Source organism: Ascidia mentula, chromosome 3 (genome assembly GCF_947561715.1).
Source record: "Ascidia mentula chromosome 3, kaAscMent1.1, whole genome shotgun sequence".
NCBI lineage: Eukaryota > Metazoa > Chordata > Ascidiacea > Phlebobranchia > Ascidiidae > Ascidia > Ascidia mentula.
In genome coordinates this window covers 11719397-11737405 of record NC_138568.1, presented here as the reverse complement: position 1 = coordinate 11737405, position 18009 = coordinate 11719397, and the positions used below count along the sequence as shown (strand labels likewise).

Here is an 18009-nt window from a genome sequence, read left to right as displayed (position 1 = left end):
CACGTATAAGTCTGTGTAAAAGAGAAAACAAAGAATCCACGGCGCAAAGCGAGAGTGTGGACCCGGCCTAACATGGAAATTTGTGCAGATATTAACGCTACGATTTTGTGTAGTATTTTAAGTTAAATTTATAAACAAAAATAACAGGTGGTGGCCCTGTTACACCTAATCATTAAAATCACACAGATTTCTCTTTTACACAGACTTTTACGTGGATGAAGTTTGGAAAAAACTTTGTGACCCGGTGTAGTAGCATTTTCCATTTGATTTTCTTGTCCTTTATTTATTTACGGAGCCGCAGAAAAGTGATTTTATTTGCCAAGTAACGTCATAATGCTAGATCTACCCCTCTTCGTATCGGATCCATCTCCCAAATCCTTTTTATTTCTTGAATGTCATAATCGCCTTTGGCTTCGATGCCCCATATATGTGCAAATCAAAACATAACAAACAAATAAACTGTATATCACCACATGAACAATGAATCTCTTTACGTGTTTGCTTTGCTTGGTGGTCAATCAAGCCCTGGTGGCAATAAAATGAAGACTCTACATCGTCAAACAAGCTCTGATAAAACGTACCATTCCAAAATTTGAATAGTCATCCACCTATTTTATTGTTTTTTAAACATTAACGTTAGACCAAATTAAACAATTGTTTGCACTTTTGCAATGTATTGGTAACACGACTTTTAACTGTAGAAGAAAACCAGAAGATAGGCTATTGTTTGATGCTTTGGTGTGGGATGTTCGCATAAAAAGGTAAGAATACGTTTTTTGCAGAAATTTAATCAACAGCTTGGCATTCAAAAACAACGTGGCGTGTAAATTCCTAAAAAATAAATATCGGCGTAATATAATTTTGAATTGTTCATTTGTAGGAGGAAATTTCATCGTTTGAGAAAAGACGATGACATAGCTGAATCAACAATGTCAGACGATGATGGTACATTACCTTCTTAAAATTCCGAAAATATTATAGCATACAGCCAATTTGGGATAGTATTAACTCGGCTCTGACCATTTAACCTATTCCACATTTTTGCTTTGTTAGAGAAGAAAATAGACCCCGGGCAAAGTTCTTCCTGTGCCGCAAAATCTCCGCTCGAAGATCAAGATGATGTAACACACAACCAGAAACATTTTAGTGGTCTTGGTAAATGTTTTAAGCAAGTATTTTGGTCTTGATTTGCAATGACATATGGTCCTAAATTTGTAAAGGGAACTGTAAATGGTTTGACAAAGGGTTTGGCTTCGTTACGATTGATACCTGTCATCACGAGCAAGGAAACGAACAACGAGATGTTTTTGTTCATCAGGTAAATAACTGCAATCATCTGCGTTCATAAGAACTTTTCAGCGTTGTGTTTTTTGCAGTCTGTCATTCAAATGCCGAGGCATCGTAGTTTATATGAAGGTGAAAGGGTAAAAATTGAGTATAAACAAAGCCCTCTCGGTTGGGAGGCGTCGTTGGTGTGTGGGCCCAATGGGGAAGACTGCATTGGAATAAAGCGACGGTCGAAGCGAAGGAAGGGTGTGACGTGCACGGGACGAAAGCGAAGACCTGACAGGTAAAGTGCATTTATTGCAATTGACATGAATTAAAAAAGTAAAGTAATTTCTGTCTACAGGTGTTTCAACTGTAATGAAGTTGGTCATCATGCAAAAGAGTGCAAGTGTCCGCCCTTACCAAAACGTTGTTATTGCTGTGAATCAGTTGAACATTTAATTGCCATCTGTCCTAACAACCACAAACCTCCATGTGATTGTTAAACTTTCTTTACAACGATTAGTATAGCAGTAGTATAACTTCAACTGTCTACCTCTACAATAAATATCTACCTCCTCTTTTGTATCTCTTATTTTGCAGCTTTGGTGTATCATGCAATCCTGTTATACTTCATGTAATTATGGTATATCATGCATACCCTGCTCTTGTTCGCGTCCGCAAAGCAACGTTTTGCTACTATCTCAGGAAATGTTTTTTTGATGTAAACTTGTACATTGCTTTCTCAGGGTGTGAATTTTCTACATTACGCCAATACACCACGCCGAATTTTGAGTCAGGCCTGCTTTTTGTTTTTTTTGCAACCACTTTCGGATTTTTCGTGCCACTGCAAAGGCCCTGTCGATTTACGTATCGTAGGCCTATAGCATGCAAAGCGATAACATTTTGTCTGAATAGCAAATCCCCTCCGTAAACCTGTAGGTCGTCTAGCACGTTATGTGCTCGCGCACCTGTGCGTCATGGTCACAATATTGCAACCCTTAACCGCTGTGCTTCCTTATGTCCAAAATTCAAACCACACCTGGAGCTTGGTATTTTGTATCTCCCTCCGACTTGTTGGGAAAAAGTAGCTGCGATGCCAGTTATCTTAATGTTATACAATTTAAAAAATTCAAGTCGTTCGGAATGTGAATAAATTCGAAATTAATAACAGAAAAATCGCAACCAGCCAGTGAAGAAAGACAAGGTTTTCTTTCAATATCCACAGGCCAACTTTCGCGACCGACGCCGCATTAGCCTACTTGTTTTTACATTTCGGTCAAGAGAATCTATGTTTGTATTTAGGTATGTTTATTGATCACGCACAAACGTTTTGCAATACCACAATAAATTTTAAAACTTTTTTTAAGCAAATTTTATTGTTTGATTTTTTTCGTGAAACGTTATATTGCTGTCGGAAACAATAAGTTTTTGTTCGCCACAAGTTTGCCTGATTCAGATAGATCAGTAACCAAAGCAACATTTCCAATTTAGCTGGCCTGCATAATTCTCTAGTCAACAAAACTGTTTAAAGGTAGCTATGAACCCTAATCGTCGAAAAGGAAATAATACTCGACCGTAATATGGGGGCTAAACGTGGACTAACATCATACTGTTCTCAAAAATGATCACAATAATTGCTATTCCACACAAATCGTACTGTTGAAATAATAATCCCAAAACAGTCCACAACAAAATTTACATATTTATATAAGCTGTGAATCGTGAGAGCAGTCAATAGTTTACAAGGGGCCATGTCAGGGGACGGTCTTTCCAGAGCCAACTACTATACAAAGAACCAGCAGGTCTGTCTTTTGGACTCACAATATCAGTCTCTCCACTGTTTATGTTGTTAAACCTTACGAATAAGGGGCATTTTATTTAAAGTATCTACTTATTTTGTATAAAAATACACGCATGGTTACTGCCTTTTGTAAAGAGGCTGCTATTAATTTTGCTAGGTGGGCCACAGATTGCCGACCCCTGGGCTAGGCAAAGGGCAATGTAATTGAGTCATTGGGCGCAAAAATGGCCATTTTCAAAAGTTTTCAAGTAAGGAGTACACTAAATGTTTTAAAAATCCGAAATAATTATTGCACCATCACGTCTATGTTTTACTTAAAAACAGGCACAGTGTTAAAATCTCAAATTAACAAAGTTAACTTGATTCATTTGATCTCCATTTTAGTTCGTCTTCTCTTTGAGCATCTGGAAGGATTTGATTTCGCATTCCACTTAAAACATTGGATGTTGCTTCAGAAGCTATTATTACTGGTCTTACAAGTGTAGGAGGGATATGACGAAGAACGCCTCCAAGAGCACCTGACAAACCTTTTTGATTGTGTTCCTAAAAATATTTCTGAATTAAAAAAAAGAAATTTAGGCAAAATTCAATGTATTGAATCTAGTTTTACTTGGAAAGCAAGTAATTCAAAACAAATTTCATTTTTCACAAGAAATTAAACTATAACTTTAATTAGAGCACATCACAAGATGAATAATCCCCCCTTATAATGTTTAGTTAGAAATTGCAGGTCAATTTTTGAAATGTTTATTATGAAGCCTTGTTATTCTGAAAATAATTTGCCATTAACCTCGCCTTGTTCTTTTGTCACTCACAAGGTCATGATTGAAACTACTATTTGCTTGAACATATTGAATACTTGTAAAGTAAAGGGGTGTTCCCTAAATGTGGGGCACAATTATTCTGCATGTACCAATTGTACAAACATGACTTGATCAAAATCACTTATACCACACCAGAAAGAGATACCTAAATATCTACACCAAAATAGTGTAATGGAGTTAACACTGTTAACACCAATAAGGGCCAGTGTGATAGAGTAATACCTCATGTGCAACCCGGGCCAAAGTAACTGCTGTATCTGTAACACCATGATGAACAAGGTTTAATGCATTATTTATTCCTTCCCGTAAATCAACAGGTTGTTTTCTTCGTTTTGTATTACTTACAGTAGCCTGTAAAGAGTATCTTTTTGCTTTCCTAAAACAATTGACAAATTGGGGTTACATTACCAGAATTAGTGATTAAGTATAATAAAATGGTTCAAAACACTAATAGTGTTAATAAACTTACACAGCTGAACTTGCAGGGGATACGATGTTAAATGTGGTTTCAGCTGCAGCATGAATAAGACAAACAAACCTGTTTGTCAGTTCTAATGCAGCAGTGGTTGTAGATGTACCTGACCAAAATATTAAATAAAAATACATATTGTTGAAAAACATTAATATCCAATTTTTAGTAAGGATTTATTTATAAACTGACAAAGCTACATTTACATACCAAATGCAGTTGAACCTTTCTGTAGACCTTTAATAATACGCCCATCTCGTTTGAACTGTTCGACAGGAAACCAAATTAAATCATGAACCCCTTGAAAGAACTGAACAAAGGAGTGCAAAGGACCAACACCACCCAAAATTGAAGGAATTTGATTTTTTAAGATGTCTTCAGTCCATTCACTCAAGACAAAATTTAGCATTCTGTCCACACCAAGTATTCCATGACGGTAAACTATTTTGCGGAGTGTCAACCGAGAACAATGCAGCTGACCAAGTCCTTTCAACAACCCAGTAATTGTTCCCTTAAATTAAAATAGTAGGAGCTTTGTGATCTTATAAGCCATGGCAAGCACTGTATAACAGTGTGTGTAAAATTTATATACTGACTTGTTCAATATCAACATGCTTTCCATTGTAATCCAAACGAATGGGTACACTTGGTGAAAACACAATTTCCTTGAAAAAAATTTTTGCATTTCCTTGATTGCCTTCGGCTGCATAAGTAAAGGCTTGACGATTAAAAAAAGTTGAAACAAAAATTTGACAAAATTACCATTGCTTTGACTATGTTCGCTTAGAAAAAAGTATTCATCATGCGGCCCAGAACATAGATGATCCTGGAAATGCTTGTTCACTGTTTCAAAGAAACTTGTCAAAAATTCCAATGTATCTTGGTCAATATTTATTCGAAGAGGTTGCAAAGACACAAACAAACGACATTCAGAAATTTTAGCATTTGATTCGGGAAGAGTGTGTATTGCTTTTACCAAAAGCATATTTGAATGGGATTGCTTTGGGCTGGATTGATTGTGAAAACCATACAGCATTTTATTTATCTGAGAAGACTCCAAACGATCACATGCTTCAAACTCAGGAACAATAAGAACTGTTCTAACTGACAAATTTTCACTGGGATGGTAAATCTCATGGCGAAATCGGATCTAAAAATAGTGAGTTTGTACAGTTGTTAACTCAAAACATGAAATAGTGTGCACAACCTTCAATAGTTTAATCTCCAATAGTTGAGAATAGTCCCTTTCTCTGTGATGCTGCCTTGGTTTGCATTGGGAGTAATAGTCTTGAAATTTCAAGTGCTTTTTTGATGATGGGCTACTAGTGGATTGTTTTTGATAAAAATCGTTTCCTCCAAAAAGTGACCACTTGCAAGAAAGTTCTTTTATTGTATATTTGTACATTGGTACTGGAAACCGTTCCGGAGACTGAAGCTGGTCAACTTTACCAAGCACAGGAAGAAAGTAATTTGTGAGAGGAGATTTGATACAATTGGATTTAACCAAATACTCCACCACTGGGTTTTCACTATCAAGATTGTAGCAATCCAGTTCAGAATCAACAACAACACAAAACTCATCAACACTTGAGTTATCACCAGCCTAAAATAAATTGTAACAATGTTTGTAATTACTGCACAAATATGCAAGTATAAAAAGTCTCCAAGTCAGCAAGGTGAAATAAGTTGTTGGTATTCAACAGATTCTGATAAAAACAGTATCATTGCTAGCAACTAAACCATACAAATTTTAAACATAAGTTAAACTGATGAATTTAGGTTGGACATGGAACACAATCTTCCAATGCGACTTACATCAAAATGTCTTATATTACTTTGAATATTAAGAAAATGCAGGCAAAGCATACAAGCGCAAACCTAAATCTTCAAAAAACAACAACAAACATAGTACCTTGTTAAAAAGGAAAGTTTCTTCATGCAGGTCAGATTTGCAAAATGTAGAAACTTTATTTGCACTACACACAAAATGTTTAAAAAGACATAAACAGATAAAACTACCCAAAGATTTGATAAAGTAACAACAACCTCAAATCATTAACTACATCAACAAATATAATTTTCTAATCTATGTATTTACCACTAATTATATGGAAACTGGTGCTATATTGGTTTGAAAGAAGAATGAGATCACATAACTGTTTTTATATTCCAGTGTTTAAAAACATCTCTGTCTGCTGGTTTAAGTTTTTACTTGGGATGAGTTGTGGTGTCTGAGTCCACTATTTGTGGATAATGACTCTTAGCATGGAATTCATAAACCCTGATCAGTTAATTCATAAACCCAGAATAGCTGATCCTGAATCAACCACAGTTTTAATCGGGGTTTCATGATACAACACGAATTTGTATCATATTTTTTACGGTTCAGTGATTGTGCAGACAACAAACTGCACTACTTCGACAGGAAGTATGGTTACTGGTCTCTGTGGCGATTTGTATTGACAGCGGTAGCTTTTTTACGCAGGCTGGGTAGTGGTCTGAGTTTTTGCTGAAAGATGGAACATAAGGGAAACAAGGAAGTCAGACTAATTTGGTTGGTAAATGTTGCTGTCCTTTGTTAACCACTCACTTTTACATTTTAAATGCTAAATTCAAGGGGTGGATCAACTTCATGGATCAAAACGCGTCATTCTGATCATGAACATGGATCAATGAAAACTGAATCGGATCAACTAATCTGACCCTTCATCGGGGTTTATGAATTCCACCCTTGGCTTCAGCACTTTTTCAATTTTTGAAAAAACTTTAAATGTCAAGGTTTGCCTTGTATGCAAGTAAATATATAAAGTAGAATAAAACTTTATTAATAACAAAGCCCTCTTAATACACAATCACTTACTTCTCTGGTTTTTTCTGCATGTTTGACTTAAACTGTACATCCTGCATTGCATCGGCCATTAAATCAGACACAGCATCGCTGTAACTTATATCACAAGATTCTAACATAGTCTGGAACAAAAAAATGACATATACCTGCACCAGTGTACAGATAAACCCCACAGATAACAGAGCTGGAAATGTGTAAATAAAAGGCCAGATCTGGGACAATACTTTCTGGTACATATTTACCCAAACAGTTTTGGAACTGAACAAACTGCACCATATTTTGGCAACACAGGTTATATTTGGCAATATTCCAGATCAATAAACCTTGCATTGTGAGGAGCATGTTTTTTATATCCCACTTCCATTTATTACACATCCATTGCTGTTATGCTCAACTTACAGATAGTGGATCACCGAGAGATTTAAAATAAGTATAAGTTTATGATATATGTAACTTTTTTGTCTTATGAGTAAGAGTATGTGTGTACGTCCAACAAAAATGCTTTTTAGTCAAATTTACAAATAGTAATTTATAAGTTCCCAAACGTATAAGTACATATTTTATAGAAAAACTCATTTCAAAAACTTATAATTGAAAAAGAAAAAAATCACCTCATTGTTTGTACCACCACTTGACAATTGAGTTGTATCAAAAGTAGGTGGAGCTTTTTTCGCAAAAGCAATATCACCATCCATTGACATATATGTTATTAATCTTCCAAGCACTGCCAAGGAATCAGCACAAGTTTGAAGATTTACTTCATTGTTGGAAATTGTTAAGTCCACAACTGGTAGTTGGAATTTAACTGGTTCTGGGTAAATTTAAAAAAATAATTTGTAAAAAATGTGATAGGTTTGTTTCATAAGTTGGATTATTTGGGGCCGAAGAAGTCAGTTGTTTAGGTGCAGACACAAGCTGTAACTTTACATTAGGCACATTCAAAACCTTTTTCACTGGCATAAAATACTTGAAAAGTTAGTTTTTGTTCAGAATAAAAATGTATTTAGACTTAAATTTCCATTAGGATTTAAATACAGGGTTAATAGGAATGAATATTACCACCGAAGTCTTACCAGTTTGGTCTATGTTGGTCTGATTTTGCTTGCAAAGTTTCAATGCAATCTCCAGTACATTTACATCTAGCACTGGTACAAACACCCCATTTCCATCTAAAGCACTAAAATGCAATGATGAAAACACAAATTGATGCACTCAAATACTTTCTGTTATTTAAATAAACAAAAAAGACCTGTTACAAATATATACTGCCATGTTGTCAATGACTACTTGCAGTATGGAATGTGGTGAAAATGCTACTACATTTGAGGAGAGGGATAGAGATTGAATAGTAACCACAGCCAACAGAGGTGGAGACATAAATTTTGGTTTGTAGCAGATGGCAGAATTTTGAACATGAAGATGGGTTTCAGTCAAAACTGATGGTAGTTCATATCCCATTATTGGAGTGTCAGAAACATCAAAAAAATGCAACAACTAAAAGTATATGACACAGTTTAGTAGTTTTATTTTACATTCGTGCTATTTTACAAGCGATCATGAATACCTGCTCAAACCAAGATTCACCAGAAGGAACGAACGTATGCTTAATTGATGCTTGTGAAATTAAACATGAAAATAAACATTGGTTGAGGGCTTGCTTACTTTCCATGTCAATTCTTAAAGCTAATGTTAGCATGTTGTCTTGTTTGTTTCCACCTACAATAAGTTACACAAAAGACTTTGAAATGTACATTGAAAACACAAAAAATGGTAATGTTACTTGTAGATGGTGCAACAATTAACTCAAATGAAGACGTTATTTCATTTTCAAGAAGGGAGTTCAGGTCTTTCATCTCAGAAGCAAGCTAAAACATGAATACTAAACTCATGATACCTGATGGTCAAAACCTATTTTCAGTTTTCAGTGTTAACAAAAGTAAGTATAATTGTGGCCAATTTTTCTATTTGTCTCGTGAGTTTTAATGACCTTAACCCTTAATTAACTATATAATACATTTGCATATTTTAGATTGGTTTCGAAATATTTTAACATACCCCTTTAATAGTATAAAAGCCAGGGTGCTGTAGCTAAAACAAGGGTGCTTACTTTTTGATGTATACAAATTTCTTTTGCATGGAAGGAAACATAGTCTAGCTTTTCATTTCCATGATATTGTAAAACTGTGCACAATTTACTGTCAACAACCTAAAATATGTAATAATATTACAAATAAATTCATTTGTGCCAAACATGTAAGGCACCCATATGAACATAACAATCTCTAGGCTAAAGCTTAAACATGTCCAAATTTAAAAGTTTAATAATATTCTTAGTAATTGTGATATACATAAATCAAATAAAACCAACAAAAGATAATGTATAGGAATGATAAACTGTACAAAAAAAGAGATTTAAAAGTTTTATTACAGTAAAATTGGTGTATTTATAATTTGGTTAATCTGGAAATTGGCCTATTTCCAACGAAACTGGAGGTACAAATGATTTGCAATTTTTTCAAGAATTTGTCTGCTTCAACTGTGCACCCACATACCTAACCACATATCAGTTACATGTATATGCATAACAGATTGTAATAACAACTGCCTGATTCTGCTTGTATAGTATCACATGTCATTGTTATGTTTATCACAGAATGCTTCTGTGGTGATCAGTGCATAAAGTTACAAACACACTTGCAAAGGTCTTTTGGATCTTTAAGTTACACAGATGTCTCAGCTATGTCGAATTAAGATGATTTTTCCAATATCTTACTAATCACGCAAAATGAGGTTTGCAACAAATGTCTTTGCACAATCCTGACAAATCTCTTAGACAAATTGAATTCCAATCAACCGAATTCACAGGATTTATCTGTACTTAAAACTTTAATAGCAGAATAGTTTACCTCTAACAGTAAGCAGTTTGTAGTTGGGTCAGTTTCATTTGAATTATTACAATTAATTGCCACTTTACCAGACCCAATATCAAGCACAATTGAAAGCATACTCTTGCTGTGACTGAAAGATTTATTGTGCATTGAAGAGTCATCTGCTGTTATTTCATCCTCATCATCAGAAACAAACTGAGAACCATGGCTACAAACAGTAAACAAAATGCATTTAACTAGATACAAAATATTGAAAATTTCTATTGCAACCACAAATAGAAGTAATCACTACAAGACATTGAAAATTCATATTCACATTTTTAAATGAACTCCTATTGAACTTTTTTTAATTAAATTGCCAGTACACTGTTTTTTTTAAACAAAGTTTATATTTAGCGAGATGCAGGCAAGGCAACAAAGTTTACATTGTTGTTTATTTATGTTTGGATAATTCATGGATTTGTTAAGTTTGTTGGCAAAACCGGTGATAACATCTTAATAACACTACAATCTAAAGTGCATGTGGGCATAAAAAAAACTTACTTTGACTCAAAAGTAAAAAACATGTCTGAATCTGTAACATCCTGTTCGTCCAAATCAACTTGTAAGTTTTTAGAATTTCTAAACAAAGCAGTGTTGCTATGGGAGGAAAAGATTGGTTGCCAAAGAGGTAAATCATTGCAAAGCCTGTTATAGAGAGACTCAAATGTGCTTTTCGATTGCAAATTTATTGCAATTGAGGGTACTTTGAAATACACTGCTATTTGCGCTGTTTGTAAAGAATGTTCAATAAACTGTTGTATCTCCTCATGGTTTCCTACAAAACATAATTATTGCTACAAACATAATAATTAGCATAACACAATTAAAATAATTAACCTGGTCGTTTAACTTCTTCATTATTGTAAATAACACGGCGCTTTGAAAATGGGGAGGGAGTGCTGTCTGAAAATTCTTTTGGCACATGCCTGCTTTTGAAATCAAATGCTTGTTTTGTATCAGTCATGCTATGAAAGTTGACCATATTTGCTGCCAAATTATAGTCATAGTTGTAATACTTGGAGCTTCTTTTTACCTAAAACATTTTAAAATGATGCAAAACCAATTTTAACCTGATTACACGGATAATAACAAACGTGAATCGCAGGCTGGTCCAAGTTGTCTTTCTTTTTGGTAACCAATAAAATTGGCAGTGGGGTTCTAAAAAAATGACAGTAAATAAAAACACAGTAAGACAATAAAGAAATATTTTTTCAGAAAATAAGAACTTACTGCATATTTACAGTTTAACATACTTTAATCAGGGTGCTTTTTCTATTTGTTTTCAGAATTTAACACTGAATTAGCAAATAAAAAGATAATAGCATACATTATAATTTCATTTGAATACAGTATTTTTAGTTGGCTCATGACAAAATGAACATCCACGGTTTCCATTAAACAGCTTGGCTTCGTACCTAAAAAGTGATACAAGGTATAAAGGTACTAAATACCAGTTCATTTTATATCTAACATAATATTAAAAACAAAAACACCTTTAACTTGTAAATTACCTTGTAAGGTTGAAAGTTTCAGATCATTTACATAAATGTGTAGTATGTCAGGTCTCAAATTTTTTTTAAAAGGATTTCTATTTCCATTAGGTCGTAAATCAGGAATGGGAAAGAAGAACAATACCTAATAACAAATAATTAGTGAGGCAAATTGTTGGTTATTTTTAAAAAAACAGTTTTTATCACCCTAAAATTATCTTTTGCTTGAAAATCAAAGCACAGTAAAAATAACTTTGCCACACGCTGTTGTCAGGCAAAGGAAAAAGTAATAAAAAATGGACAATGTGAATCCTTATGAATACTAAACCATTTACAAATTCCTAAAAAAAACAATGTGTGGACCTATCAGGTCCCATAGCTGGCAAGACTGTTCTTAGTCACCTAGTTGCACTAATGAGACCGGATTGTGTAAAATAACAGTGGCCCTTTGTGAGGGTGCAGCTTACAGTTTGGGCCTATTGCCTCCTGAAACATTACACATATAACACAATCTTCAGTTGAAAAATGTTTCTGAGCCTAGCTAATGACTTAATATTATTTAACATAATATAAAAATAATGTTTGTACTATAACAATACACAGAATTACAGTTAAAAGAAAGAATATTTACAATGCTTTTTTTCAAAACATTATTACCTCGGCATTTTTTGAATTAATGGTGATAGTTACAGTGTTTTGGCAGTTCTCATTTACTTCTGCTATAATATTTTGGAATAAAGCTTGTTGGGAAAGCACATCTTGAAATTTTGCATCTTGATTAGCACAATATTTTGCCCGCTGTGAATGTGCTAACTCTTGCAATACATTCACAATGCATGATAGTCTATTAATGATGCTCAGGTCAAAGCTCACTCTGACCTCTGCAAAATAAGCAGAGTTAAGATAAACCAGTCAGCAGAACATCATGTACACATTACTTATTTTCTTTCAGGTTGGTAATTGCAACAAAACAGAAAATATATTAAACAACAATTTAATTTAATTCATATTATTCCACATATTGGTGTCACTGTTACAAGACAATGCCTAATCGAAGGTGAGATTCTAAGCAACCAGATATATCAAACATTTTTGTTTCAAATAATATTTGCATGACAATTCCCAATTACAATATATTTATTGCAAAATACATTAAACTGAAGTATTCATCAAAATTTGCAACCAACAGAACTTATTTTCTCACTAATTCCATTCTGGACAAATTTGTTTTGTATCATAGTTTTGATCGAAAAGCTATGAACATTTTACATACCTGGTATATTGACTTCCAAAGATAAATCATTAGAATTTTCACTATATATCTGGTTCAAAGTTACAGTTAAATGCTGAGGCTCTGTTTTGCCATGCCCAACGGTAAGTATATCCGATGAGAATAATTTTGAGTGATCATTTTCCTTCTCCAAACATTCTTGTATTATCAAATTTCCCACACCACCAGAAACTTTGGTATTAACAAACAGAGAATTGTGAGATTCTCTAAGGTCCAAAAAAACTGGACCAGCCACCAGCCTAATATGTGTGTACTTGTCACATGAACATGACAACATTTGAGGCAATTGCAGAATATCACTTGGAACTGAATTGACCTTTTCAGAAATATAGCGGAAGTGAAAGTTGGTCAAATCATTAAAGTTGCAAACTTGATTTTCAGTAGATTGGTCAAGCTTTTTAAACTCTGGATCTATATGAAGCAAGTGCAGAATAAAGACTCGAACTTTTAAATCACAGTGAAAAGATATTGTATCTGGTACAAGAGGTTGACTGTGAAATGGCATGTTGCTTCCAGAGGTTTCATTTGAATTTTCAAATACTTCACAACCTGCAAATTAACAGAAACAGTAATATTTTATTCAATGGCATGATAGGCAGGATTGCAAATTGCATTCTATTGATTTTTTATACATTACTTGACAAACAAGCTAAATGTTTTAGTAGTCTTTAAAACAATGAGTGCATTATGGTTGCTACATATTAGTATTGGCACCTGACACTTCTGGGCTGTTGGTAATTGATTGAAACTGGTCAATTTCACCAATGTCCACTTTTTCAAAATGGTCAGTTTTTTTGTTGGCTAAAGGCACATTATTTAAAGGTGTTTGAGATAACAATGCATCTTCCCAACTAAAAAACTCTTTTGTGTGTGATTTTACTCGACATTTCTGCTGAGTAAATGACATAACAGATTGGTCATCACACTTCTCAAAAGTTGGAGTAAAAAAACCCTTTGTCCAATAAAATAGTGATGAAATCTGAAACAGCAAATAAAAATTTTAGTTTACATTATACATAATGCCACAATGCTTTTACAAAAATGCACTTTAATATCTTTCATATCTAATTTGTGAAATAATTTTCTCTTGTAATGTTAAGTTATATCCACCTTTCCAATAGTAGGGGTTAACATTTATTTGAATTCATTTGAGTTGTTATAACACAGAGCACAATTATTGAAAACAAGGAGAAAAACACAATCAATGTTAATTAAGGCTGGAACAAAACAAATTGTTTGGACCTATTGAGCACAATAAAAGTAAAATTTACAAAAAGTTTGACTGGGAAAACAATCGAAATCAGGTGTTTCATACAGACATGACTAAAGGTGCACACACAAGAGTTTTCAACACTAGCAAACATAGGCACATTATGTCAATTGTAACACACCTGTGAAGGTGAAAGAAACATACAACAAACACCTAAATAACATTCAGTGTCAAGCTTAGGTTCAATGATCCTTTCATCTCTCTGTATCCGAAGTTTTAATTGTTGCTCACCATACATACATGCCAACTTTGTTTCTGATATTTCTGAATATTAATGTTTTTGTTGATAACATTTCACCAACAGCTACCATAATTTCTTCTTAAATTAGCTTGGATTTGATTAGCAATAAATACCTGATGATGTGGCAGCAGGGTCAAACAGGTTTAAAAACATGTCAATGGTGTCTATTACAAAACATTTTGATGCAGTTGAAAGTGATACCATTTTGACATATTCTTCAGGACTGCAGCTTTGAGCATTATTCTTGAGTTTCGATGCACCAGATTCATCAAAGTATCTTATATTATCACAATGAATCTGGATTTAACAAATTTCTCAATAAATTAATCTCCATATTTTTGGAAATGTTTATGTTTGGTGGGCACCTTCAAACATATTCCTGAAGTTACATCTTTGGAAATATATTCAAACTTGAAGGTAAGATCAGTAAAAGTCACATTTATTTTGGCCAAAACTGTTTCAATCATTTGTGAGAAAAGCTCCAACCCTTCAAACATATTTCCAGAGTCTTTTTCCTGAAACCACAAAGGTTAGTGGTGGATATAAAAACAATCTTTAACTCTGTGTATAAAGTGACTTTAACTGTTTTTGAATTAAGCATCATAGTATTGCAGAAACCACACAAATTCTGACTTTTCCAAAGATGCAATGATATACTAAGTACATAAAATTGACTTTACACTTTTTGCACAAAATACTTTACCTTCTCCTCCTTAAAACATTGTTGTGCCAGTTCCATTGAAATGGTCATGTTCTGCAATGAACTGTATATAGATTCTGTCATTCCTGAATGGGTACCACGCATTGCATATCTGGGGCGAAAAGTCATTTCTACCCCACTGATTTCAATTTGACTGTTGTCACTACAAAAGAAAATATTTTGGTAAATAACACGTATGAGTTGCCAGTTGTTTAAATGTTTAACATCTGATAAGGCTTACTTTAGTATTGTTGACCATGGAATAGATGCAGTAATACGTTTTATTTTTCCAGAACTCAGTTCAAATGGGATATTAAAATCTTTCATTTTGTCATTAATTGCATAAACATCCAATAAGACATTGGTAATTATACCTTTTCCCTCAAACAAATCAAGGCTTAATTGATCCAGCTTCAGTTTTTCCTTTTATAAAAAAAAATTTAAAAAATCAAAAATATAAGTATTGTCAAACAAATTGTACAAAAGTTTTTGCTGTTTTCTTTCGAACAACAATAATTTTGGTAATATGAAAAATACTTTAGGAGCCCAATGAAAATATAAATTAATGACCTTATTCTATCACACTCTGCTCAAAATCTCAAAAAAAAAGGTTAATACAAATATGGTGGTTCTTCATATTACAGCTGCCCCTTAACCCTCAAAACAAAAATACAACATATAGATGGGCTCAATGCCCACCACCACATTCACTGAGTGGCAGTCTCAATCAAGCTGTTAATTTTACCCCATATAGATAGGGTCAAGTATATTTTGGAACTGTTGATGTAAAATTTCTTCAAGCAGTTGATAAAAGTACCAGTAATAAAAAATAAAATTATGTGCGAAACATAAGTTGATTTGAATTATTCTTAACTTTCACCTACCTCCAAAAATTGTCCAAGATAGTGCTGCAACAAATACCGACAAGCTCTTTTTTTTATGGCATCTGGCCAAGGGAACCATGCCATGGTGTTGAAAAAATAAATGATGTGTCAAAGTACGCTGAATATAATTGATCAAATTCAAACTGGTGTTCACTGTATATACAAATTCCAGATAAAAATCTATGGTTCTTAACCAGGGTTTTTATTTGTTTGACAGGTGAAATGGTACACAGAATATGTTCACCATAAAAAATCTTGGCGTGATATGAATTAAAGTTTGAACTAGAAAATGGAACAAGTGGCTTTTTATATTGTAACATCTGTTCAAGTTTTAGGAACTTCCAAATTATGCCTTTAATTTACTTTCCGCCTACACCATATTTTTAGTGGTATAAAAAAGATATATTTTAAATTAAAAAAGATCCGTTTATGATTATTACCATTTTTTGACAAATGAGGGGTGATTGTGGTATATCGTTGGGTTTTAGCATATATGTAATCATAGGCGTATCCAGGATTTTGTAGAGGGGGTCAAAATTTTTTGGGGAATTCCCCGAGTAGTTTTATTGCAACTACTTTAAAAGAAAGGCTTGAATATATTTGTAACCAAAAGGGATCGAATGTGGGCTTACGTTATCAAGAAAACATTCAAATAAAAACTATTTTCCAAGCAGTGGCCTTATATTCCTCTTTGCACCTATGCGTGCACTAACAGTTGTTTTCAACATGCGTAATATTGGTAATGTGTTTAACAACTAAACTAATTGACTCTACACATAAGAAATCCGCTTGCCATTACAACAACGTGACCACCAAAAAACGACATTTCGTCCTCAAACTGACGAAAAATGACACTTGTTTCATAACAATGCATTATGTTTGGTAACAATGCCAAGTGTTCGGTAACAATGCTCCCTGTTTGGAAACTATGGTGAATGCAAGCACAATGCGTTTTTTAGCTCAACACTAAAGAAAATTTATGGTTTTCATGGGGATTTTAACAAAAAAATTACAGTTGCGTTTGTTTGGCTATAAAAACAGACCAAAATATTACATAAAAGGGGGGGGGTCCGGACCTTTAAAAACTACTGATCTAATGTTTAGAATATACTTTAGTATAATGCAAAAAATACTACTAAAATAAAGTTTTGTGCGCCTTTTCAATAATAACACAAAATTGTCACTTTTTGTTTGGACCAGTAACTACCAAAGTGGGTTCAACAGAACCCCATGGTTCTATAAACAGTATGAAAAGTTCCATGAGCTATATATAAACTGTACAATATGTCCACTAAGCCTTTTGTCAACAGGTAAATAAGAAAAAGGCCCCTTTAATAACCTTTACAGAGTGTTTGGTAAATACTGGTCTAGGCAAATCTATGGTAGTATAAGTGGCCTATTTATTGTAATATTACCTTAGATATTTCCGATATTTTCCTTACTGGTGAAATTGCACAGCAAGTATCCGTTACATTTGTTTGGATATAAAACACTAAGGTTATATTTTTTGAGGTTAATCACAGCATGTAGGCCCTACTTAAAGACACACATTTGACTACACAAACACAAGTAGAATGTGTGTGATACTTATCAAGCAAGTGTGTAAAATATATTATTACATATCACATGCTGTCCCAGTTAATACAAGAAACTACTCTTAAAAACAACTTTAAATAATAGCTATTCGAAACACCAAAGTATCATGCAATCACATGCGCACTAGACCCGAAGAGTATATACTATCTACTGTATTGTCGTATCTCAACTCGCAGCAAGAACAATGATTACCTCAGAATTTATTGTTGTTCAGTGGGATCAATCAACCGTGACAGTATTGGAGTTTGTGACCTCACAAATCAAATCAGTTATTTTCCGGTGTTCGTCATCTTCTTATTAGAGCAGTGTTTCTTAACCTTTTTTGGGTCACGAACCCCTCTATGGAACACTCTATGGAACCCTTTGCAAGGTACACATTGCAAATGTCGAAATTAG

At 33.7% G+C, this 18009-nt stretch overlaps 2 protein-coding genes across 2 annotated transcripts; one reads left to right on the top strand and one right to left on the bottom strand.

Annotated features, from left to right (window-relative positions):
- Nucleotides 1-473: 473 nt before the first annotated feature.
- On the top strand, nucleotides 474-1772 carry LOC145895614 (protein lin-28 homolog A-like). Its single transcript, XM_082984415.1, has 7 exons — nucleotides 474-577; nucleotides 702-761; nucleotides 881-945; nucleotides 1054-1155; nucleotides 1221-1318; nucleotides 1377-1570; nucleotides 1631-1772. The coding sequence occupies exons 1-7, from the start codon at nucleotides 474-476 to the stop codon at nucleotides 1770-1772; spliced, it is 765 nt and encodes a 254-aa protein (XP_082840541.1).
- Nucleotides 1773-2313: 541 nt separating this feature from the next.
- On the bottom strand, nucleotides 2314-17574 carry LOC145894094 (autophagy-related protein 2 homolog B-like). The gene is made up of 31 exons (XM_082982548.1): nucleotides 17433-17574; nucleotides 16018-16135; nucleotides 15375-15556; nucleotides 15137-15296; nucleotides 14799-14948; nucleotides 14547-14730; nucleotides 14314-14456; nucleotides 13637-13901; nucleotides 12905-13471; nucleotides 12289-12512; nucleotides 11653-11776; nucleotides 11469-11556; nucleotides 11236-11299; nucleotides 10979-11174; nucleotides 10643-10916; nucleotides 10118-10307; nucleotides 9319-9417; nucleotides 8992-9076; nucleotides 8776-8927; nucleotides 8461-8705; nucleotides 8285-8388; nucleotides 7823-8022; nucleotides 7224-7333; nucleotides 6276-6339; nucleotides 5571-5966; nucleotides 5126-5513; nucleotides 4960-5066; nucleotides 4574-4874; nucleotides 4364-4472; nucleotides 4117-4270; nucleotides 2314-3613 (listed from the first exon to the last, which is right to left on the bottom strand). Exons 2-31 carry the CDS (start codon nucleotides 16099-16101, stop codon nucleotides 3425-3427), a joined length of 5598 nt encoding a protein of 1865 aa, XP_082838674.1. The 5' UTR covers nucleotides 16102-16135; nucleotides 17433-17574; the 3' UTR covers nucleotides 2314-3424.
- Between the last annotated feature and the right edge of the window lie 435 nt (nucleotides 17575-18009).